This window comes from Podarcis filfolensis (assembly GCF_964270895.1).
Source record: "Podarcis filfolensis genome assembly, chromosome: 1".
In the NCBI taxonomy this organism is placed as follows: domain Eukaryota; kingdom Metazoa; phylum Chordata; class Lepidosauria; order Squamata; family Lacertidae; genus Podarcis; species Podarcis filfolensis.
The window spans coordinates 125854921-125881392 of record NC_139604.1 but is presented as its reverse complement, the minus strand read 5'-3'; the positions used below and the strand labels follow the sequence as shown (position 1 = coordinate 125881392).

Below are 26472 nucleotides of genomic sequence, written 5' to 3'. Positions count from 1 at the left end.
ATCCTCCCCTAGCTAGCAGTAAGAGTGGCCAGGGATGATGGGAGTTGTAGTCCAGCAACAGCTGGAAACGCAACATTGAGAAAGATTGTGATACATGGACCAGAGGACTGATTCGGGATAAGCTAACATCCTGGAAGAATGGATGCCTTTTTCGGACTATTTAAAGAAATATTATAGTACGGTGAACTTGCAAGCAGGATTTGAGCTATGAGCAACAGAAGGAATTAGATTATTGTGGTTATGATTTGACAGATAGAAAATAGGATGCAGCAGAAGGGGGAAAACTACAACTCCATGGAAAAAAGGGTGGGGAGTCAACAAAAATAAGAGGAAAAGAGAAATGGACACTTAAAACTTGAGCAGGCCAATCATCTGCCCTGTTGTTGATTTTTGCCACAGATTTTTTAAAAATGGCTGACGGTCTCTAGGATGGGAATCTGGATCACCCCCTAGAATGGCCTTACCTTGCGTGCCGGACATGTGAGAGCAGCATCAGCAAGTTCGCCAAGCGTGTCGTCTGTTGGGCCAAAGGGACCCCGCTCTTTGAAATGACCCACACCAAGGCGTCCGTCACAGAGTTCAGCAGGTGACTCAGTTTCTTGTTGCTCTCGGACTCTCCTGCAGCTGAGGAGAGTGGATACATATCTACGCAAGAAAGATGCCAAATGAGCAGAGTTTAAGAAATAAGAGCTGTACTGCGTCGGGCTGTGTGTGTGTGGCTCATCTACAGTAGCTCAGCCTGGGAAGCTTCCCAAAGTGTGCTTGAGTGCAACTGTGGCCACTTACTTCCAGTTCCCAGAAACTGGTATTCAGTGGCAACTGACTGTGGAGGTAGAACATAGTTACTTGAAACTTTGTAGAGACACCCACCCACATGTGTTGAACATGTGGTATTCAGGAAGCTGCTCCATTCCAAATTGAACCATTGCTCCATCTCATTCAGTACTGGCAGCACAGACTGGCAGCAGCTCCCCAGGGTTGTGGGTGCGAGTTTTATCTAGTCCTACCTGATAATGGCAAGGATTGAACCTTCCGCATGCAATGCACTGAGCTGCAGCTATACTTCCCAAGGAAATAGGTTTAGGATCAGGCAACAACTTGGTTCCAATTCCATACAAAATGCGTGTGCCTGGAAATACTACATTTTCCATCACCTCTATATGGAAAAATTGAAGTCAACTCCATAAATTGGTTGACTCTAGAGCATTTTTGCCACCGAGATTATGATTTAAGAAAGAAAATGGGGGTGACATATGTAATACGCTTCCATTAATTACATATAGGAACTGCCTTGAAACAGGTCAGACTATTCACCCATCAAGCCCAGTAATGTCTACACTGATTGGCAGTGGCTGACAGGTGGAGGTCATTCCCAGACCCTGCTCCTTTTAAGTGAGATGTAGAGATTAAGGGCTGGTATCCAACCTTAATTTCCCATCACCCTAGAACAGATTTAGGATGTATGCCTGGGTTAGCAGACTGTGCAAGCAAAAAACTTGTGCCAGCCGAACACCCTATTTGGATACTGCCTTAAACTTGAGACCTTTTGCAAATACCTATGCTTTTCCCATGCATACCGCAGGAGACAGGAGCAAGAACTCATCTTGCTTTCATTTTTTCTGGGAAGTGGCTGTTGTGTTCCTTTAAAAAGGTAAAGGTAAAGGTACCCCTGACCATTAGGTCCAGTCGTGACTGACTCTGGAGTTGTGCGCTCATCTCACTCTATAGGCCGAGGGAGCCGGCATTTGTCCGCAGACAGCTTCCGGGTCATGTGGCCAGCATGACAAAGCCGCTTCTGCCGAACCAGAGCAGCGCACGGAAATGCCGTTTACCTTCCCACTGGAGGGGTACCTATTTATCTACTTGCACTTTGACATGCTTTCAAACTGCTAGGTTGGCAGGAGCAGGGACAGAGCAACGGGAGCTCACCCTGTCGTGGGGATTCGAACTGCCGACCTTCTGATCGGCAAGTCCTAGTTTCTGTGGTTTAACCCACAGCGCCACCCGTGTCCCTTGTGTTCCCTTAGGTCTGCTCTTATCAGACCACAGGCTGCTGCCCAACTCTGAATGGGGCAGATACATCCAGCTGCTATTTGTCTGCGAATCTTCAATGAAATAATATGAAATATCAATATTTCAAAGGGGGGAAGCATGTTCTTAATTGCCACTTAGCTAGTTAAACTAAATATCCTTGCCATCAATGCGTATGAGGCTTTGTAGGATTTTTTTTTTAAGTCCCTGCCCCGAGGAATGTACAAATGACATTTCAGCAGTGATGGCGGAACAACTGGGTTAGCAGGAGAAGAGGCAAGAAAAGAAAGAACAGTGAATGGAAGGGGTGAGATTGTTAGAGAGAGAATATGAGCAAATGCAATTACACATATTTAATTTGGGTTGGGGTGAAGAATGAAGATAAAGGGATGAAGCCAAAGGTGTTTGAAAAGGTGGCTTTTAAGCAGAGATGCTGGCAAAGTTCTCCTGAGTCAAGATAATTTACTTGCGAAAGAGAAAGAACACTGAGGAACAACTGCTCAAGTCCCAGGTTGCATGCAGCTTCATTAAGGGTCCTTAAGTTTTGCCTTTGGCGAGTATAAAAACACAGTGTCTAGAATGAAACGGCACGTGGTGACCTCAGTATTATTTCTGTGTACCAGTCATAAAACCATTAGAGCATAAGATCGGAAAAAGCACTTAGGGCATTTATTACTTTGCCTTAAAGGCTCTTGTGCCCTTTGGTATTTCTTCTGCTACCACCCAACTTTTTGTCCCCGGTAATAAGCACAGCTTGACATGACTGAAGCGTCTACTCACTGGAATTGAGGAGGATCATGGCCTTGACACAAATATATTCCTTGTGCTGCAATTTCAGCTCCCGGAGCCTTGAAGTCGTCGCCAAGAGCATGTCAAAGATTTCCAAAATTCCTTCCACACATTTCCCTTCATCCCTAATTTTGGAGACATAAAAGAATTACTGCGGACGCAAAACAGTATTTCCTTTAAAAAACAAACAAACCACAAAACGCTCCAGTATGCTCTAGTGTGTACAGTGGTACCTCAGGTTACAAACGCTTCAGGTTGCAGACTCCGCTAACCCAGAAGTAGCACCTCGGGTTAATAACTTTACTTCAGGATGAGAACAGAAATCGCGTGCCGGCGATGTGGCGACAGCGGGAGGCCCCATTAGCTAAAGTGGTACCTCAGGTGAAGAACAGTTTCAGGTTAAGAACGGACCTCCGGAACAAATTAAGTTCTTAACCAGAGGTACCACTGTATTTGCCTTTTTTGTTGACATCCACAGTTTTTGTTTTGTCTTTGAAAAGAGCACCTTGAAATTCTAAGTGTCTTCCACAAAATCCTTGTCCTTGCCTTTACAATGCAAATGAAGAAACTACAGCCCCTCAGAAGTTGTTAAGCTACAACACCAATCATCCCTCTCTATCTCTGCTGGCTGGAGCTGGTGGGAGTTTGAGAGGAGGGAGAAATTTGATTTTATTTGCATTTTAATTAGAAACGATGTAATTTGTACTTGTTCCACCCATACACAAACTAAAACACAGTTATCCTTTGACATTCACACTTCACTGAATTTTGGTCTCCAACCAAACAATATGTACAACAGTGCATATATTAGGGGGAAATGTGCATAATATATTAGTGAAAATAACATACGAAATGCAGTATATTAGAGGAAATGGTTGCAGAGAAATTCACATGAAAATGCTGGCAAATATTCATGAGAATGGTTTATTTGCAAAAATCGTAAGTTGCTGCACCAATTGTGGTTAACTGAATTTAAGACCGGTAAAATAAACTTAGAGACCTGAAATTGAAGATTCATCCATTCCTATCCAGCAACATCTGGAGGGCCACAGATTCCCAATCCTGGCTTGAAATTCACCCCAGAAAATTATTCCTATTATTATTATTATTATTATTATTATTATTATTATTATTAGCCTATCACCATATGCTCTGCTTGGCAATCATCTGGAGGTTTCTAGTGGTGAGTGTAGTTATTCTAATGTTAGGAACTGTAACTTGAAAGGTTTCTTTAGCTTGGTCGGTAGAACATGAGATTTTTAATCTCAGGGTCGTGGATTTGAGCCCGATGTTGGGTGTAAGACTCCTGCATTGTAGGGGGTTGGACTAGATCGTGGATAGGCAAACTAAGGCCTGGGGGCTGGATCCAGCCCAATCTCCTTCTAAATCCGGCCCCCGGACGGTCTGGGAATCAGCGCGTTTTTACATGAGTAGAATGTGTCATTTTATTTAAAATGCATCTCTGTGTTATTTGTGGGGCCTGCCTGGTGTTTTTACATGACTAGAATGTGTGCTTTTATTTAAAATGCATCTCTGGGTTATTTGTGGAGCATAGGAATTCGTTCTCCCCCCCCCCAAAAAAGACAGTCCAGCCTCCCACAAGGTCTGAGGGACAGTGGAGAGGCCCCCTGCTGAAAAAGTTTGCTAACCCCTGGACTAGATGACCCTTGTGGTCCCTTCTAACTCTATGATTCTATGGCTTTAAGGACTTCAAATATTTTCATTATTACGACAAAGGCCCAACTAGTCCTCTTCCCACAACAGCCCAAAAGATGCTCTGAGAAGGTCACAAGCAAGGTATGAGCACAACAGAACTTATATTCGCCAGTTTTCAGAGGCATGTCATCCCCAATACTGATGGTGGAATACAGTCATCATGCTTGGTAGCTACCATGGATAGCTTCATCCTACACAAATGTCTTATCTCCCATTAAAGTGTCCACGTTGGCAGCCCCCACGATGTTTCTGTGCCACAAGGTTGAAATGCAAATCAAACTAACAAGCAAAAATAAAAAGGAGCCCCTTAACCCCAAAAGACTCTTCATTTTCTCACCTGTCGAGTACGAGATCTGGTGCGAAGATGAGCTTGCCAGGGTGATCGATGGATCTCCACATCAGACCCACCATCAGCACTTCGAGCCAACAGCTTTCCAAAAGCCTTACTTGATCAAACAGACTGAGTTCTATAAAGCCTTTAAGGGGAGGAAAGGGGGGGGCGTGTCATTACATCATAAACATCCGCTTAACCACCCAACTTTTTCTAGAACGGAAAAGTGTGACTTTCGAAAGCATCAAATCATTTCAGAATCAGAACTTTGAATGCCTCGCATCTTTGAATGTCATTTTTAAAACCAGAGAAACCATGAACTTTTCCAGGCTGGCAGCACTTAATCTCTTGATCTCACAGGGCTTTGGGAATCGTGAGTCATCCTTCCGAAGAGGAGATATGCACACGGGAAACCCAGGGCGGCAGGTACTGGAGAGGCTGACAAGGATCTGAGCAAAGGGGGAAAGGAGACCTTCATTTTCACTTGCAGCCTTCCGCTGTTGTGTTAAACATATCAGGTAGCAGGTGATGGAAGAGACCTTCTACCTGAGACCTTGGATAGAGCTGGTAGCAGTTGATGTCAACAATACTGAGCTAAGACAAACTGGCTGAGTCAGTATAAGGAATAGCCCTGAACTGGAACATTTTATACTTGTGAGGGGTTCTGGAGAGTCAGAAACGGAAAAACAGTTTTCCTTTCCCTTTCCTTCCTTCTGAAATAGCCTTGTATAATGCAAGGGATGGAGCTTTCTAATGTCTAATCCAGACGTATGGCAAGCCATGTCGCAAGTCTAGATTTTGGCGAATTCCCTGTAAAATAGCTTCCTCTCTCTTTTTTTGAGATCTTGCAAGCTCAACAACTTTGGGCAAAACTAAAAAAAAGTTCCACAACTTTTGTGTCCGGATTTTCACTCTCTGAAATATGACAACCCCAACGCAAGAGGATCAACAAGCTTGGCTAGTTTCTGCTTGTTCCTGATCTGCTCATAAACCAACTCCTTATCTTTTCTGGATTACTTCTTTTAACAAAACTCATCCCCGTACTTGTGCTGTTGGCACACAGGATGAAGCCTGTCTCTAGACAGGAATGTCAACAAAAGCCTCCCTTTCCCTTTTCTTTTTGAACTGCGGTATATTTCACCCCCACCCCAAGGCAGCGAAGAAAAGCAGGCTGAAACAGCAGCAGGAGAAGCGAGCAAATTACAGACCACACAAATACAAGTTGGGAAATGAAAGAGATCTTCTTCCAGAACTTTGCAGTGGCAACGCAATGCAAAAAGCTGCCATATGGACCCGGTTTTAGTGCCGCGGTGCTGCGCTCTCTCAAATGTCCTGCTCCATCATTTGGGATGCTAAAGAAAGGGCGCGGAGGGTATCCTCACTAAAATGAGGGCTGCTGGGAAATTAACGGATGGCGATCCACCCCGCAGGATCTCTCACAACCCCTCCTACACGCTGCATCCCAAGAGCAAGAACAGCGTGAAACCACTTGGGAATGAGTCAGTAGCAACCTGCTGTTCTCTCTGGCACCAGAAGCAAAGCCTTATGGGAAGGGAAAGTGTCATCTTCGTAGAGAGGGGGAAAGTGGCAAACTGAAAAAGAAAAGGCAAAGGAGGAGGAAGAGGAGGGGGGAATAAGGATACAGATACGTGCAGGAGAAGCGCCGAGGCACCAACACTTTGCTCACATATAAATGTAACAAAGCCCTGCTGCTTCTGCCCCCCATCCTGCTTGAAAAAGGAACTTTTTCCAGTTCAGTTTTCAGTTGTTGTTTTTTTCAGTTCAGGGGCCACATTTCATTCCGGGCAACATTCTAGGGGCCACATGCCAGTGTTGTGCAGGGCCAGAGAAAAAGTAGGCAGGGGCAATTAATATTAATTTCACCTACTTTCACACACACACACGGCTCTCTGTTATCTAACCAGGCAAGCAAATGGCATAAGAGTTCAAGGGCATTTTTCCAGCTAGGCAAAATCACTCAAAGAGGGTCATTGGGGGTGTATGGCTGGAGAGAGTCCCAGAAGCCAAGTGAAGAGGCCTGGAGGGCCACATCCGACTCCTGGGCGTGAGGTTCTCCACCCCTTCTTTGGAAAAAAGCAACTCCAGAAGGGAGAGGTTCTGAACAGAGGAAATAGAGGGTCAAACACCCCTCTCTCCCACCTCATTACCAATGGTTAGTAAAGAGAATAAAGAGGCACCGGCCTAGGAATAGGTCATTTTTGCTTTTCAATGTCCTATCAAGTTCCTTGCCACTCCCAAGTTTGTCCAAATCGTGCTTGCCTGGCACAAAGCTTCTTTGTCTGTCATTGTGATTTCTGCACAGGGGGTTGGACTACATGACCCTGGGGTCCCTTCCAACCCCACTGCGACTCTGTGATTCTATGACTGCAGCTCTCTGCATTGTTTTCTGGGAGTAAAGCTCCTTTGAACTGAATGGTGCTTACTCCTGAACTGCACTGAGCTTTAACAAAATATCTTCAGCCAGGTGAAGAGAAACTTTTAAACTTTGTTTAGGGCGGCAAACCATCTTCCATTTAAACTGCTGTCATGAATGAAGAAGGAACTCCATCAAAGGGAAAGAATAAGGACCCACCCTCTGCTTACGGATGCCCCCCATCCTTTGACTACTGCTGTGATAATCCATGGCAAACTCAAAAGACTCGTTGCAGGGCTGTCTTAAGCATATGTGACACCACGGTGCAAAAATCCAACCAGCACACACAACCCCCCGCAGGTTGCCCAAAGTTGTCAACCTTTTGGAGCGGGGCCTCTGGGCTGGCTGTTGAGGCGTGCAGGCAGGGCAGAGCAGGGCACAGAGGAGTGCGAGGCCGGACGCCTCGTCAGGTGGGAAGGCCTCTCTGCGGCCCTATGCTGATCCCAGGCGTGCAGGAGGGCAGAGCCAATTGGCCACCTCAGCATCTCACTGGCTCGGTTGCCCCCAAATTCATAGTGCAGAGCCACCCGTAGCAGCAGAGCCCGCCACAGTGCTCTGACCAACGGGCAGGCCCAGACGGGGGGGCATATGGGCCACTTGGCCCGGGCCTTCAATTCCAAAGGGGGCCTTGGTCAGCATATTCACAATCGTATATCCATTTTGTCTCTATATGCAGATACGGTTCAAGCCTTGAAATAAAATTATTTGTCAGCATAACTTTTGTGAAAATTATTTATATACTTGCTTATTCATAAGACTTCAGTTATCCCCAGGGTAAAAAAGGGGGGGCACATTATCTACCTGGCCCGGGCCTCTGCCTGGCTCTGCAAGGCCCCGCCAACGGGCGGACTCTTCCCCGGACTCCAACACTCGGGCCCCGGACTCTCAGCCTGGCGCCCCTGAGAGCCCAGGGCCCGGGTGCCCCACACCCCTAACGCCTATGGTTAAGGCAGCCCTGCCTCATTGTCACCTCTTGTATTTGCCAATGCAAGGAGGGGGAATCAGTTACCCCGGTGCTCTTGCAGTTGACATCATTACCCATCCTCTGGGGGAAAAAAGGAAAAAAGTCCCTGTGCTGTTCTCCAACTCCTTCTCTCCACTACACTGATACTCCCCTCAGTATCCTACTTCCAGAGTCAACATGGGAGTTACAACACTGCTCTGTTGGCCTGTGTGAATGCTGATGCACAATGGGGGGGGGGAGGGAACTGTGCAAATATCTGTGGTACTAAATTTACAGTATGATCGCACTGTTATTCATTCTCCCCGTCCCGCCCCGCCATCGTTCGCACCACAGATGCACCCTGCTACACAAATACAGCATGCCAACTTGATTTTTGATTTTTGAAAAATAATGCTTTGAATTTAGTTCACATGAAAAGAGAATGAAAATGAAAAGAGAAAAATGAAAAGAATGAAAATGAAAAGAGAAAAGGCAGATCAGCCTGAAATTGAAGAGGTCAATAATTCCGAGGATCATCAACTTGTGAAAAGAGAGATCGTTTCCCCCACCCTATATGAAAGGAATATAGAATCTCTAAAAGCAGCATTTACTACCTTGGGGTTGGGAAATCAGACACTCCTACCAAACTAACTCTCTCTCTCTCTCTCTCTCTCTCTCTCTCTCTCTCTCTCTCTCTCTCCCTCTCTCTCTTTCTCTCTTTCTCTCTATCTCTCTATCTCTCTATCTCTATCTCTATCTCTCTCTATCTCTATCTCCTACCACCAACACTTTAAGTAACAAAATAAGCAGCCACTCAAATGTGAAAATGGATTCATTCCCCAGCTGAGTGCAAATGCCTGCTATTTTCCAATGATCAAAGTAAAATTACTCGTCGCCGGAGCGCCCACTCAAGACCCCAGTGACTTTAAATTTCATTTGAGACTTTTCAGATATAATGCTCTTCTTGTATTTATGATCCTCCCTTCCACTTGCAACAGGCAGCTCTCAGTCGCCCTGCTGTGTGCACATTTTAGACGCCTTAGAAAAATTAGAAATTGCCAAGACTGTTAAAACGGCTGAAGGACTGATTCTCCAGCACTTTAGGGGGGGAAAAAGTAAGTTGATCTTTTTATTTTATTTTCATTTTTTAAAGGGCTTTGGATTGATTCCATTCACTCTGCCCAAATCACTCACGAGGAAAAAAGAAAAGTAGCCATATAGATAAGAAATTGCAGCTGTTGGGTGGGCGTTCTGATTACAAAGTTATGCCTGGAATTGCAAAGACATTCCACCAATTGCATAAGGTGCTTCCTTATTCCTAGCTACCCTACTGTCCAACAACATCTGTATTGCCTACTCTAAGTAGCAGTGGCTTTCCAAGGTCAAAGTCTTTTCCATCACCTGCTACCTGATCATTGGCTACGCTTGCTGGGTCCTGCAACGTCTGGAGAGTTGCAGCTTCCTGCGGTTCCTGGGAAACGATCAGGGATTGAACCTGAAACATTCTACATTCAAAGCATGTGTTGTTAAGTATAGCAATTTAATTCACTGAAACTGAAAATGCTTGTATGCATTAAAGGTAAAGATAAAGGGACCCCTGACCATTAGGTCCAGTCGTGACCGACTCTGGGGTTGCGGCGCTCATCTCGCTTTATTGGCCGAGGGAGCCGGCGTACAGCTTCCAGGTCATGTGGCCAGCATGACTAAGCCGCTTCTGGCGAACCAGAGCAGCACACAGAAACGCCGTTTACCTTCCCGCCAGAGCGGTACCTATTTATCTAATTGCACTTTGACGTGCTTTTGAACTGCTAGGTTGGCAGGAGCAGGGACCAAGCAACGGGAGCTCACCTCGTCACGGGGATTCGAACCGCCGACCTTCTGATTGGCAAGTCCTAGGCTCTGTGGTTTAACCCACAGCGCCACCCGCATCCCTTGTATGCATTACCAGGTTGCTTAAATTCGATTGGTTGGTAACTGAATTCTAGAGAGTCTAGTAATTCTCATGCGACTGGCTAACGTTGGTCGCATGGGAGGTATCTAGTGAAGGAAAGACTCCAATTTTATGTGCGGCAAGATGACTGTGTTTTAGAATCCACTGTGAACACTACTAAGTTGAATGAGTGTGGGAGCGCTTCTTCTTTGCTTGGAAGAAAGAGAGCAAAGCTGCAGGAGAAGGTGAAAGTGGAGGTCTCCCATAGGAGCTACAAGGCATGGCCTAATTGAGATACAGAAGGCTGAAAGTGCTGAGCTCTGGAAAGAGAGGAAAATACAGTTGTTTGGAAGTTAGAAGAAGAGACTGTAAGCCCATGCTTGGAGAAGCACGGGGTTGTAAATGTTATGTTTTAATTAATCTATAAGTTTCTGCAAGTAAAGTTTAGGAATGTTGGAGTCTGGAATTGGTTTCCAATTCCAAAGAAGGGTGCCAGTGATATATATGATTTGAGCTTCTTAGCTGTGATTTTGCTACTGCTATTTCAACATGTGTCTTGTTACTAGTGATGGCACAAACCAGGTTGCAGAACCAAATCATGATACGGGATCTGTTCTGGGATCTAAATTACACTAGTGCCTATGTCTGCAATGTATGTTACATGGCACAAAAGTCCACTGGGAAAACTGGAATGTTCAAAATTCTTACCAGGAATCTTTTTGGCCCAGGCAATCATGTGGACCAGTTCTTTGTCTGCAAGCTTCGTCAGCGACATCATCATGGAGGCTTCTGTAAACGGTTTGCTGGGGCGGCTCACCAACACATTTGGCGGCTCGGCTTCAAGTAATATGGAAACGAACTGTTCTGGGGTCAGTGCATTGACCAGCAATTCTTTTACTTGAATTATGGCTTCATTGTTCTTCTTAACTTTGCCTACGCAGTGCACTGGATCGTCTGAGTTACGGTGGCGGCGAATTATGCGATAGCCACAGCGCTCTCTTCTTGAACCTGAAATTCACAATATTTCAGAACTAAAGGAAGTTTTTCATTAACCCAGTCACCACATTTCCCTTGTGCAGGGTATAATAAAGAAGTAATAATAATAATAATAATAATAATAATAATAATATTCTAATAACAATATTTTAAAACACAAAACTGGCCAATACGAGAACAATGTACCGATTGCCAAATTCCCCAGTGCATCCGGCATTCAAGTTGTAGACCCGGAAATTAGGTGGGCACCGATGGTTGCATGCTTTCTCCATCAATTAAAAGCTTAACTTTTTGCTCAGGCATTCCCCAGACACGAATGTCAGTTCTCCAGGACCTTCAGTTTATAGCTGATATCAATGTTCATTGAATGTTCTGTTGGAATGTTCTATTACTTTATTTCTGCAAATCTGACCTTTTGTGAAGTGCTTTGCTACTCAATGAATGAGGCAGCAGGACCCTCACATAATCCTAAAGTTGGAAGGGAAAAACCCCTGTGATGAAGGAATATGCTGGATTTTATATATATGTTTGGTTTGCAATGTTGCTGCCACTGAGAAATGGGCTCATTCCCAACTACTGTATTTAGTATAATGAGCACACAGCCATAGTGTTGCATGCAGTTAATTTAGTCACTTTCTAAACCACTGTCTGTTTACTCACAAGATAATTAAAAGTGGTTAAAAACAGGAAAACAAGCATATACGTTTAAAGCAAGACTAAAGCCTGAGAGAACAAAAATGTCTTCAATTGTCGTACCTCAGCAAGAATGCTATTCCACAGAACAGGGACAGGTACACTAAAAGCCCTGCTCCAAATTACTGTTCTCCCCCCCCCCCCCGCAGCCCATTTCAAATACTGTAGGTGTTAACCCTTTTGTTTTCTTCTTAATTTAACATAATGTTATGGCTTTAAGAATGTAATGAACGAATTTGTTTTAAAGCACTAAATAGGGAGCCTTTTTATATGAAAAATAATAATTCCTAAGTGTAGCATGTTTATTTTACTGCGATTCCTCTCCATGTGGTGAGAAAAGGTTTGAAGTAGCAATAATGAGAAGTAAATAATCCATGATTAAGTCAGCAACTCAATTTTCTCTTTTATGTCAGGTCAAACATCAATCACTTCCAAACTCTATTGGAAACATCAACATAACTGAAAACAACAACAGGCCTTTTAAGACATATCACTTGGTAAGTTGGTAACTCATTTATAAATGTGAAATATTTCTATTTTTCCTTGGAATATACAGTCGTACCCCGGCTCCCAAACGCCTTGGGAGTTGAATGTTCCAGCTCCCGAACAATCGAAAACCGGAAGTGAGTGTTCCAGTTTTTGAACGTTCATTTGGAAGCCAAACGTTCGACGGGGCTTCGGCAGCTTCCGGGAGCTTCCTTTAGCCAATCAGAAGCCACGCTTTGGTTTCCCAATATTTTGGAAGTCTAATGGACTTCCAGAACAGATTCCATTAGACTTCCGAGGTATGACTGTAACAAGTTTGCAAGTCAAGAAGTCTACACATAAATGGCACCAGCCATTATTGGTCATAATTTTTTTTCTTTATGAAACTGATCATTATGAGAAGAATTTTCCAAAAGCCACTGCTGTCCAGGAGTATCTATGTTGCACCTGTTCTTGCACCCCTTAGAGACCCTGCGTCAACCTTGCCATTATTTTGCCAAAAATCAATGCCATGCTGACTCGCTGTAATTACTACCACCATTAATAAAGTCAGAAAAGTGGAAGTGGAACCAGCAGCTGGTACATTACACCGGTAAAATTATCAAAAATGTATAAGACGTGTAACAAATGTTGGAAATGTAAAGAAAAAGAAGGTACGTTTTATCATATGTGGTGGGAATGTAAGAAAGTGAAGGGCTTCTGGGAGATGATTTATAACGAAATGAAAAAGATGTTAAAATATACATTTGTAAAGAAACCAGAGACCTTTCTTTTAGGAATTACAGGGAATGAAATTAGAAGAAAAGACTGTAAACTTTTTCAATATGCAACCACAGCAGCAAGAATTCTACTGGCCCAGAAATGGAAACAAGAGGAAATACCGACAATAGAAGAATGGAGACTGAAGCTGACTGACTATGCAGAATTGGACAGATTAACAGGGAAAATTAGGTATTTTCAAGACCAAAAGTTCATCGAGGACTGGGGGAAATTTGTTGAATATCTGAAAAAAACATGTGATGTGCAAACAACACTGGTGGGATTTCAAGAAGCACTGTGAAAGCAGAGATATATTGTTAAAAACAAATAGGAGTGGGAGGGAAGTTTAATGGCAATATAAACAGAGGAATGCGTAAACTGAGAAGTAATTATGGATGATTGTCAGAGAAGTCGAAGGAAGTCTAAAAAAAAATCAAATTTGTGAAAATTTGTGAAAAATTGACAGAACTGTATATTTGTATTGGAAAACAATAAAAATTATTTATATATAAAAAAAGAGACAGACATGGACTTACAACGCTCTTCACTGTAAATAGTTTGCACCAAGAATAAAGCCTGTAAAAGACACACACACAAAAAAAGGAAGTGGAACCAGCAGCACATACCGTATTTTTCGCCCCATAGGGCGCAACGGCCCATAGGGTGCACCTAGTTTTTTTTGGGGGGGGGAATAAAGAAAAAATAATTATTTCCCCCACAAGCGCGGGGCTGGGGCGGGGGAAGCCCGAGCTTCCCCCAACCCCAGCCCCCAGAACAGGCAGCTCTCCGCAAGCCTAGGGAGCCCGGCGGGAAGTCGCGCCGGTCTCCCGAGGGTTGTGCAGAGCTTCCTGAAGCCTGGAGAGCGAGAAGGGTCGGTGCGCATCAACCCCTCTCGCTCTCCAGGCTTCAGCGAAAGCCTGCATTCGCCCCATAGGACGCACACACATTTCCCCTTCATTTTTGGAGGGGGAAAAGTGCGTCCTATAGGGCGAAAAATACGGTATATTCGTGGTCAAACAAGTGGCTCATCTTATCCCAGCGATGCCAGCCTGGTGCGCTCTTCATCATATGAGCCTGCCCTCTCCTTTGTTTTCATTCTGCATTGTGCTTTCCCTCCTCTCCCTACACACTACAAGGGAAAAGCCAGAGTCTCAGAGAACGGGGAGGAAGAGGTGCAGAAAGTGCGCCACACAACCCTCCTGGAAATTTCCTGAAGAGAAGCTTGCTGAAGAAAAGCACCTGAACTTCTCATCTTCCTTTTGAAAATACCAACCCCTATTTGTCATCTTTTATATGGAGTCCAAACACCCTCCGTTGGCATCGCCATTGCCCTGCTTGGGCACGCTAGTGTGGCGATCACACAGGGTCCCCGGACGTTACACCGTCTATTGATCCCTGTGCCACCACTTAATTTCACGCTGCCACCACCCAGGCCCTACCTGGTACAATACTGAGTCCAGTCAGGGTTAAATTGGAACGTATACTTCTCTTTATTTATTGCAGTTTAAGAAGCGTGTGGTTTCATAAACGGTATCGGTCAATTACAATCATGGGGTGCCTATCCAGACCTATAACTTCCGCTACCTGCTCTCACTCACTAAACCACCTCTCAGATATTTACTTGTCTTCCTAGCCCTAACTGTTCCTGACTCAGCTTATTTCGCTACACTGACTCAACCTGCCCACAGACTCTATCCCAATTCACTCCCACTCCAACCAACCACCCAATGAACTCCTCCCTTCGCCCCTCCCAGAGCTGGTTTTATAGTCCCTCTGACTCCACCCCCCTGTGTTCTGATTGGGTAACCTGTTTAACTATTTCACCCCCAGCACTCTCATATGTTAATGCCACAGCTAGCTCCTCACTGCCAATTACCCTTTTGTAAACAGCAAAGAGATCATCCTAGCCAGAACACCACATGTCAGAGATTCACCACTGTTGAGCACTGGAAAGAACACTGCCTGTTAGGTCTATTTACAGATTCAATGGAGGCAATCACCAGCCCTGATTCACCCACCCTGAAATTATAAATATCACGTCCCAGTTTTGATATCTGATTGCTGGGTCCCGGATTATTACAACATTTTCCATTGCTTTTTCTTACTAAGCACTCTCCACTTCCCTAAGTGATTAGAAGTTCCAGAGGTATCCTTACAGGGTATATTTTGCTTTGGATGAGACTGCGCTGAAGACTTGTCTTTGAATTGTTTGTTTTATTTACAAATATACATCAGATTCTAATGCAAGCATTAAAGTTGCTGGTCATTATCCAGGTGGCCCTGCAACCTGCTGGGCTGCATGCAATCCAGCTCCCTGTCTACCGTAATTCTTTGTCCTCTTAATTCAACACTGTTTCTCTACCCTTGGCATTTGCTGAAGGTGTCCCATTCCAAAGGTAGGGGAGAGAAACTTCCCGTCATTCGTTCCTTGCTGAAGATCAACCTATCATCTCTGACTAGCCGCAAGGAATCAGCCAGCACTCATCACACTGACATGGTCTCTGACGTACTGCTATGCCTGAACAGGGAATGCACCAGTTCACACTCACTGTAAGGCCATAGTAAATGATTTGTAACTAATACCTAGATTTGGGCTGCTTTGTTCCTCCCCTCTAGCATGCAGACAAAACGTGCCACCCAACCCCTGGCTTAGATTTATGTCCGAACTGGGAATTGTCATTCATTTCACTCCAAACAAACCACAATTTGTAGCGGAGGTTTCTTCTTGGCTTACAAACCGTGGCTTTGTTTGAGAAAATCGAGCCACGAACTTTCTGGCAGCAAGAGCTGTTTGACAGTGGAATGGACTCCTTTGAGAAGTGGTGGACTCTCCTTCACTGGAGCATGGACAAGATGGCCCCTAGGGTCCCTTCCAACTCTACAATTCTAGCAGAAAACAAATTGCCGTTTTTATCATACCATGAATAACCCAAACCCTGGTGCTTTTGGGGGGGGGGCAGGGGGTTGTGCTTTTTGCAGTTTCTATGATTGCTCCAAAGACAGAACGGAGTACTTATTTGCCATACCCCTACCTCATTGCACCTTCAGTACACGCCTATTTATTTAAAATTTGCATATAAAAGTCGGTAGGAGATTTCGCTTCTAAATGATCAGAATGAGTAAGTAACCAGTCTCTTCTGCCGAGTTCTGCTTCTGTTGATTCCAACAGCCTAAAATCCAAGGCTGACAGACAACAACACCCTTTTATCACAGTTGTTGTATAAATGAACTGATTGGGTAGCCTGAGAGAATTCGGCTTTGATTGCAGTATATATATATAATATCTGTTTCCCTCTCCTAGAATAAAAGGCCAATGATTGAGCTGGGCAGGGTCCCCAAATGAAATGAGACACATGATTGAAAACTGCTTTTCATTTTCAGCGTGAAGTCGTAAGTGTCAATAATATTCTTTCTCCTTGAAATCCACTCTGCAATTCAACTCGAGTGACGCCGAAGTTTAGGAAAGCATTCCTGCACCTTGAAAAAAAATAATAATTCCCCATTGCATACAAATAAAATGAAATGGTATAATATATGGCAAAGGGGAAAAAATGTAAGCAGAATCCGGATACATGGATTCTTAGAAGATTACAAAATGATTTCTCTGAACACTTTCTGATCCAAGATCTATAGCAATCTAGCCCTTACAATTCAGTGCTGCTTCCAGATAGAGGGTTTCACAAGAATCACCCATACCCAATCAAGACATTATTAGAACATACGAGGAGTCTGCAGGATCAGGCCAATAGCTGTCCAGCATCCTGTTCTCACAACGGGAAACCTGCAAGCAGGACCATTTGCAGAAACTCGCATTCAGAAGTGTTGCTGCCCACAACCATGGAGGAATGGTATCGCCATTGTGGCTAATGGCCTCTTAAGGCGCTTGCTTCTTGGGAGAAAAGCAATGACAAACCTAGACAGCATCTTAAAAAGCAGAGACATCACCTTGCCAACAAAGGTCTGTATGGTTAAAGCTATGGTTTTCCCAGTAGTGATGTATGGAAGTGAGAGGTGGACCATAAAGAAGGCTGATCACAAAAGAATTGATGCTTTTGAATTATGGTGCTGGAGGAGACTCTTGAGAGTCCCATGGACTGCAAGAAGATTAAATCTATCTATTTTGAAGGAAATCAGCCCTGAGTGCTCACTGGAAGGACAGATCATGAAGCTGAGGCTCCAATACTTTGGCCACCTCATGAGAAGAGAAGACTCCCTGGAAAAGATAGATAGATAGATAGATTCTTTATTGTCATTACACACGTGCAACATTGCACAAGTGCAACGAAATTGGATGCCATCCCTTAAAAACAACAAAAGCAAAACAACAACAACAACCCACAAACCACATTCCAGCCACACCCACACCCACACCCATCAATCTCCCAAGTCACACTATCGAGTTACAGCATTCAAAAGGGCCACAGCTCTCGGGTAGAAACTGTTTTTCAGTCTATTTGTCCTTGACTTGATGTTTCTATATCTCCTGCCAGACGGCAGTAGTGCAAACAGACTGTATCCCGGGTGAGATGAATCCTGCAGGATGTTGTTTGCTTTCCTAAGACAACGGGAACCGTACAATTCTTCCAAGGATGGGAGAGGTTGACCAATAATCCTTTGTGCTGTGGTTATGACCTTCTGGAGCACCTTCCTCTCCCTAGCTGTACAACTGGAGAACCAAGCACAAATACAGTATGTAAGAATGCTCTCTATGGAGCCTCGGTAGAAGGACACCAGCAGTCTCTCACTCAGATTGTTCTTCTTTAAAAGTCTGAGGAAATAAATTCTCTGCTGGGCCTTCTTCACCAGAGCAGTGGTATTTGCGCTCCAAGTCATGCCCTGATCGATAGTTACTCCCAAAAACCTGAATTCCGCCACCCTCTCCACCCGTTCCCCATTGATATGCAAGGGCTGAATGTCCGCCTTTTTTTTTCCTGTAATCCACCACTAATTCCTTGGTCTTAGCCGTATTAAGAGCCAGATTGTTCTCTCCACACCAAACACAGAGCCGCTCCACCTCGTCCCGATAGGCGGACTCATCCCCTCCTGAAATGAGCCCTACCACCGTAGTGTCATCAGCAAACTTGATGATTTTGTTGCTGGAATAGATGGCTGTACAGTCATACGTATAGAGAGCATAGAGCAGGGGACTCAACACACAACCCTGTGGTGAGCCGGTGTTAAGGCTAAGGGCTGTGGACATATGTGACCCTACTCTAACCCTCTGAGAACGTTCTGACAAAAAATCCAAAACCCAGAGACAGGTGGAGTTGGAGAGTCCAATCGCCTCTAGCTTGGACACCAGTCTATGGGGGAGAATAGTGTTAAAAGCTGAGCTAAAATCCACAAACAGCAGCCTCACATAACTCCCCGGCTGCTCCAGATGGGACAGAGCAGCATGGAGAGTGGTGGTGATAGCGTCCTCTGTGGATCTATTTGCCCTGTATGCAAACTGGTAGTTGTCAAAAGTTGATGGAAGACAGGAAATAATATGACGGCGCACCAGTTTCTCAAAACACTTCATGATGATTGGAGTCAGTGCAACTGGTCTGTAGTCATTCAAACTACTGATTGTGGATTTTTTGGGCAGAGGGACAATAGTTGACGACTTCAGGCAGGGTGGGACAATAGACTGGTGTAAGGACTTGTTGAAGATCTTAGTAAAGACCCTCGCCAGCTGATCCGCACAGCCCTTCAACACCTTTCCAGTGATGCCATCAGGTCCAGCCGCCTTCCTCGGATTCACCATCCTCAATACCTTTCTCACCTCATGCTCCTCTACCGTGAATGAGGGGCCCCTAAGGGCTGGTGGCTGTAATACCGGCGTCTCAGGTGGCTCCTTCTCGAAGCGAGCAAAGAAGAGGTTAAGCTCCTCCGCCAGCAAAGGGTCACCGTCGACAGCACCAAGGTTAGGTTTGTAGTTGGTAATGTGCTGAATCCCCTGCCACATCTGTCTTGTGTTGTTGCTCCTTAAATTATCCTCAATCCTCAGCCTATAATCCCGTTTTGCCTGTCGAATACCCCTCTTCAAGTTTGCTCTTGCCACACTGTAAAGCTGCACCTCGCCTGACCTGAAAGCCCTGTTCCTTTCCCGCAACAGGCCCTGGACCTCTCTATTCATCCAGGGTTTCTGATTGGGATAAAACCGGATGGATTTGTTTACTGTGACAGTGTCTGTGCAGTGATTGATATAGCACAGAACTGCCGCCGTGTGCTCCTCCAGGTCTGAACGATCGAAAATATCCCAATTAGTTCTCTCAAAACAGTCCTGCAGCTGGTGAATAGCACCTTCAGGCCAGATTTTAACAGATTTTAATATTGTGGGAGCCCGTTTCCTGAGTGGGATATATGCTGGTACCAGGAACAAAAGACCCTGATGTTGGGAAAGATGGAGGGCACGAGGAGAAGGGGACGACAGAGGACGAGATGGTTGGACAGTGTTCTGGAAGCTACCAGCATGAGTTTGACCAAACTGCGGGAGGCAGTGGAAGACAGGAGTGCCTGGCGTGCTCTGGTCCATGGGGTCACAGTCGGACATGACTAAACAACTAAACAACAACAACATGAATTTGTCCAATCCCCTTTTAAAGCTACCTAAGTTGGTGGCCATTACTGCTTCCTCTTGGAGTGAGTTCCATAGTTCAGCTACACTCTTATCTGTCCTGAATAATAATAATAATAACAATAGTTTATTATTTATACCCTGCCCATCTGGCTGGGTTTCCCCAGCCACTCTGGGCAGCTTCCAACCAAATATTAAAAACAATACAGCATCAGACATTAAAAACTTCCCGAAACATTCAGCACCACAGGATGTCCATGAGTTCCAGTACTATAAAAATTTCTCTGTCCACTTTCTCTGCACTGTGCCTAAGTTTCTAAGCTTCTGTCATACTGCATCTTATTTGCCTTTTCTCTAAATGAAAAAGCCCCAAATGCTGCAGCTTTCCCTCATGAGCAAAGTTGCTCCATCCCCTCAATCATTTTGGCTGCCCTGAACCCTTCCCAACTTTACAATATCCTTTTTGAGGTAAGGCACTCTCTCTCTCTCTCTCTCTCTCTCTCTCTCTCTCTCTCTCTCTCTCTCTCACACACACACACACACACACACACACACAAAAGCAACTAGCACTGGAATTGCTGTCAATGTGAATTCCTCCCCCCAATGTTAATTGTTGCCATTGGGGATGCTTTTTACCAAAATCACAGCCAATGAGCGGAGGTTTAAACTTCACAAACCTACGTACTAAACTTCTGCTGACAAACACAGTAGCCTGCACTTGGCGTTCAGTTTTTAAATCCTATAATGTGATTGCTAACCCTGTTGTTAACATGTAATTAGGCCCTTGGTGATCCTTACAACAGTCCTTCATTTATAAGTTGCGAATTATTATTGTTGTTATTAAATTTCCATGCCTCCCTTCCTCCAAGGATCACAGGGCAGTTTGCAATATAAAATCGCAAAATATATATATACCATAGTAACAAACAAAAACAATATCCCCCCAACACACAGCCATAGATTTTTTAATTAGCCATAGGCTTGGGAAAAGAGGAATGTTTTTGCCTGAGGCCTAAAGATAGGTAGTGAAGGCGCCAGGCACGCCTACCTGGAGAGAACATTCCACAAGTGGGGAGCCACCACAGAAAAGGCCCATTCTTGTGTTGCCACCCTCCAGACCTGATGCGGGGAAGGCACATAAAGAAAAGCCTCAGATGATTATTGCAGGGGCTGGGGCAGTCCCTAGATGTTTACTGCCAATCTGGAACTAAGGCTGAGAGGTAGTAAATTGGGTTCATGGCAGAGGCAAGATCTGGACAGGGGATCTCCTGGTTCACAACCTGGCCTGCTCACCACTTCACAGCAGTACCAAACCCAGGATCTTAGAATATTTATCCAGGCGCATTGTTGATTTCAGGGACTGACTTGAATGTAGGACATTGTGCTAAGGCAGCTCTAGCAGGCTGTATTGGGGCCCAGGGGCAACTCCTGCAGCTGCCTAAGGGACCTGTGTCCCTTACATTTAAATGTGCCACAGTGTCACTTGCCTTCTGGAAAGATGAAAGGCAGCTTTCATTCTACCTCATGAGGGGATCGTTCAAAACTGTGCTGTCATTCCTCCATTCCCAATCAATGGCCTCATGTCTCCTGGGCGTGTACACTCTGCACTGGTGATCCTTCTAGCTAGGTAATGATGACAACTTTATTAAAGAGCCTGGCCATCTGTGACGGTGTCAGGTGACAGCTGAAGGAAAAGCAGAGTCCAGGCCAATGAAGTCATGTGGTCAGCTCCTGAAGAGACCACCATGACCCCAGCCAGCACAGCTGGGGAAGCCTGGTCCACGCCTGCTAAAAACGTACTACTGTATTTTTCGCTCCATAAGACGCACCTAGTTTTTAGAGGAGGAAAACACGGAAAAAAATATTCAGTGCCTCCTCTGCTGCTCGCTGTAAAGCAGCAAAGCGGACAGCTCCTCTCTGCTTTGCTGTTTTAAAACGGAGCCTCGTGGCTCCCCTTCCTTCCCTCCTCTGTGGCTCACTTTAAAGCAGCAAAGCGGACAGAAGCCTCTTACACGTCCCTCCTCCGTGCAGTATTCACTTCATAAGACGCACAGACATTTCCCCTTACTTTTTAGGAGAAAAAAAGTGTGTCTTAGGGAGCGAAAAATACCTCACTTAAAGACCCTCTGCACCCTGGTGGAAAGGGAGAAACCCTAGCTAGGAAGTTCTGGCCCTCAGATTCTGATGGAGACCATCAGAAATCAGAGACAAGTCTGCTGCTTTAGTGCTAAGTCTTCTGCGGCCTGTTCGTTTGTAATTGCATTTCAGTGTCTGGAGAGTGTAAACTGCCTTGAGGGCCTTGGAAGAAAGAGAAAGAGAGAAGAAGGGGGGAGGAGGGAGGGAGGGAGGTGACTTACACACTACCTCTGTATTGAGCACTTGTTCTCATTTGCTTGTGGGGTGGTTACATGACATTCGTGTCCCTTATTTTTCAGTGCATAGCCCCATCACTTGCAAAAGTCCATTTTAGGGGGAAGTGGGTTTGTTGCACAATAACTCCAAATCCACTTTAACATGCCCCCACCCCATGTCCTGCTTTGAGCAGAACATTCTGGAATGGACCAGGACTTTTTTTTCAGCCAGAGCGCACCAGAGCGCACCTCTCAGGTGCCATTGCCATTCTAAGAAAACAAGGTGGGCTCTGACACCCCTTTTCTGGAAAAATAGCACTGGATTAGACCCTGGGGTGTCTTGTTTTGGCTCCCACAAGAGCTCGGTCCCAAAAGGCTGTGTTTTGGGGGGGAGCTGCATTCTCACACAAATCATGCAACTTGCACAGGAGCATGGTCTCAAAAGATGCACATCCCAATTTTCTTTTGCACCATGTTGGAAGGTGTGCTTTAATTGCATAACCTGAAGCTCACCCAAAAATAGCAATCTGGAAGTGTCTTGTCCCTGCAAAGGACAACACACAATACAAGATGGGCAGTGTATCTAGATTGCTGTGTCCACTGCAGTTCCTTATGAATTGTAAGTTTTCCCCTAGAATGTTTCTCCTGGATAGGAATCTCAAATAATAGGGCATCTAGGGTGCAGCAAAAGGGATTACCTGACCTGGGCATAACCCAGACATGAAAAGCAATGTAATCTATCAACAGTTATTAAGTCCACATTCAACCAGATCGTGTTTCCCCTTTAGTTTGTATTAGTTCAGCGTTACCAAGGCAGTCGATGAAACAGCAGGCATCGCAGAGACTTAGTAAGGGCAGCAGGCAAGGCAGAGCAACATCACTGTAGCTTCGTGTTGGCTCTGTGCCTGCAGCCTAACACAGTCAAGAGCATCCAGCAGAATGCAATGGGAAGGGGAGGAGCAAACTGAGGACATGTGACTTCAGGCAGGCAGCAGGTATTGTCAGCTTTTCCCAAAATGGATTTTTAGTACAACAGGTTCAGTGGTGACTCACTGAAGTCAAGCCAGTACAGTCTGCCTGAACGATGAGAATGAAAAATATCAACGATGGCACCCTTAAAGTTTCATCAGCATTTTGGAGACGCCTTAAGACAGAGGGATCAGCCCCATGGGAAAGACCAGTTCTATCCCAGTTGCATATAACCTTCCAGAATTATTTTTGTTGTTGTTCTTGTTGTTCTTTAAACCAGTAGTATTTTTTTCTGGTAGTACTGACCAGTATGCAGTACTGGTACCTTTCCCTCCAAAGGGTTCCCAAAAATATTGGATGATTAAGCTAAGACCGAATGACTAACTGGAGTTCTGGATCCACCTACCCTTGGCATTACATGGTACCTTGGTTTACAACCATAATCCGTTCTGGAGATCCGGTTGTAAACCAAAACAGGTTGTAACCCAAGGCGTGCTTTCGCGAATGGGGCCTTCCCAAAAAGGGGGGGGGGTTTGTAATCCAAAAAAAGGGACACGCACTTCCAGGTTTGACATGGCTGTAATCCAAAACGGTTGCAAACCAAGGTACCACTGTAATAGAATTCGCACATGCATAGCTGTGGTCAGGATGAGAGCCCGCGACTCCTCTAGAATGCGAGCAAAGATCTGTAACTGAGAAACGCGACAGGACAGACCCAAGGGAATGCAGAACTCACCACATTTCATCATCCCGACTTCGTAGCATTTCCGAAGTCGGCAGGCTTGGCAGCTTTTGCGTCTGTTTTTATCTATTGTGCACTGATTTGTCGCTGGGCAAATATAATCGTTGTGTCCTGCAAGGAGAGATAAAAGGGGGAACATCTGAAGAAGAAGGTGAGGACTGCTGAGGACTGTGATTACACCTGTGGCGATTGGTCCAGAGGTTAAGCATTTGCCTGGCATGCAATAGGTTCCAGGTTCAAATCCCCGACATCTCCAAGTAGTACTGAACTCATGCCTGAAACTGTGAAGAGCTGCTGCCAGTCTGTGTAGAATATACTGAGCTAGATGGACTGACTTAGGATAAGGCAGGCTCCTAGGTTTCTGTGATTTGCGACTAAGGATAGGGAAGAAATTTGATTCAGTTCACATTTAGAGCCAAATTGTCAGGGCGGGTGTCAGGAGCAGGTCAACAATAACTCACAAGGTGTCAGTGAAGTTAACCCTTTATACAAAGAAACAAGGCAGCTCATGCCTAGTGAGCACAGCAGCTTCTTCAGTAGGTCTTGCCCCTATGAGCAGAGACAGAAGCTCTTTGTCTTCCTATAGTTGCCTAAGCTTCCTCCACTCCTGGGTCCTTCCCAAGTAACTTGAGGCTCCTTCGTCTTGCCTGATACGCTCTGGCCTCTTCATGCCTCTCTGGGTTCTGGGCGACCAAGGAGGAAGTGAGCTGGTCGCAGCAGCTGCAGGAGAAGAATCTCTGGATTCTTCAGCGGAAAAGGATGGGGCTAATTTAATAACTATCAGGATTCTAAGATGGCAATGGAGTAGCATCTCCAGGCAGAGGCTCCTCTGTAATTAGTGCTTCTCTCCCCCTTCCTCTATCTGAGGTAAATAATTAGAGCTAAGGAAAAATAATTCGGATTCAGATTCTTCAGCAGCCTGCCTCGCCTCTGTCTCCTGACCTCCCTCCTCTCCAGCCTCTGATTCTGCCTCTGATTCTGGACTGCCCTCTGTCTCAGCCTCTCTCTGCTCACTAAGCCTTGTTGCCTCTTCAGCTTCTGACACTTCTTCCTCCTCCCAGTCTGCTCCCTCTTCTTCCTTTGACCACCTTATTGTTGCCCTGCCCGCAACCCCCTGGCTCTGAGCCTTCTTCCCCTGGGGGTTCTCTTGCGGGTTCCCCAGCTGGTGCCTTCCACCACTCCCTCTGCATCCAGCCAGTCCATGAAAGCAAATCTATCAAATTCACATTTTTTGAAACAATATGCAAACCGGAACATGGCTATCATTCAAAATCCACCCTTATCCACATTTTGTAATATGGTTCTCCAACTATTATCGAAATGCCTGCGCTAAGAGGCAGGCAAAATGAATAGAATAGGGATAGCAACATACAAAAAGGCAATGTATCTGATATGTGCACATTGGTCAAAATTGCGTATAAAAATGTGCTTATCGTGAGAACTTTGCACTAAAATGCTGGTTTGGGGGAGGAGGATTTTTTCCCCTTTTTTAAAGGAAATTCTCAAATTGATGCAGACGGTGAAGAACTGAATTTAGGATAGGAAAATGTGAGAATCAAAACTGGCAGATCCTCCCATCCCTATTTGGGACACAAGGCATTTCACACAGTGAACTGGCAATTCCTAAGTTTCCCTGTATCGTGGGGCGACAGTGGTGAGCTTGGCTTGCCCTCGGAGGACCCCAGGATTGTCTTTCAACACAGCTGCCGCGTGGAAGGCTGCCAAACAAAGCCTCGGCTTCTGCATGCTGATCTCACTGCACTAAGCACTTGGTATGTGGCCCTGAGCAGTCAGGCATCCTTGATTTGACAAACAGCATCATAGCAACAGGGAACACGCACAAGCCTTGGAAGGCCTACCAGCTGCCTGGCTAAGCTTCTCCCTTTCCTTTTATTTCACCTTCACCTTTAGAGAGGCTGTATGCATGTAGGTTTATAGTCGGCTTTCATGAAACATGCACCTGGTAGCCAGAAGTGAGAAGGAATTGCATGCAGTCAAGTCCTTCCACTGCACCCAGCATAGAAACCAGGTGGGTTGTCTCCTCTTCCGTGTCCAGCACAGAAATGCAATTCTTCTCTTCTTTGGCGATCAATCGTAGCTGAGTAAGATTGTCTTCCATGAACACAGTCTTAACAGTGAATCCACAGGTGACTTTGGAGGCCAATTCTGGATCAACATGTCCTTCTACTGTGGGGACAAAGGTTTCTGGGCAGGAGTTGATCACGGTGTGCATTTGCCAAGCGTGCCTCCCTCTTAGCACGTTTCTCCCTTTCATCCTGAGTTCGAGTGTCTTCAAAGTCAATGACACCTTTGGAAAAGGCTGTTCTCCAGTTGGAGGGCTCGCAGGCCAGTATTTTCCAATTGTCAGTGTTTATACTACATTTTTAAAGATTTGCCTTGAGTGAGTTTTTCAACCTCTTTTGTTGACCACCAGCATTATGCTTTCCATTTTTAACTTCGGAATAGAGTAGTTGTTTGGAAGACGAAAATCAGGCATCCGAACAACATGATCAGTCCAACAAAGTTGATGTTGAAGAATCATTGCTTTAACACTGGTGATCTTTGCTTCTTCCAGTACACTGGCATTTGTTCGCCTGTCTTCCTAAGTAATATGTAAAAATTTTCGGAGACGCCATTGATGGAATCTTTCGGGGAGTTGGAGATGGCGTTTATAAGTGGTCCATGTTTCACAAGCATACAGTAAGGTTGGTTCTACAATAGCTTTGTAAACAAGCATTTTGGT

At 45.2% G+C, this 26472-nt stretch overlaps 1 protein-coding gene across 1 annotated transcript in view; it reads right to left on the bottom strand.

Moving 5' to 3' along the window:
- Positions 1-26472, bottom strand: part of ESR2 (estrogen receptor 2) — a 77739-nt gene that overhangs the window by 13113 nt on the left and 38154 nt on the right. The window contains exons 4-8 of the mRNA XM_083615228.1: positions 23724-23840; positions 10883-11182; positions 4874-5012; positions 2812-2945; positions 465-645 (exon numbers count right to left, since the gene is read on the bottom strand). Coding sequence (XP_083471354.1) covers positions 465-645; positions 2812-2945; positions 4874-5012; positions 10883-11182; positions 23724-23840 — 871 coding nt within the window. The remainder of the gene's footprint in view (positions 1-464; positions 646-2811; positions 2946-4873; positions 5013-10882; positions 11183-23723; positions 23841-26472) is intronic.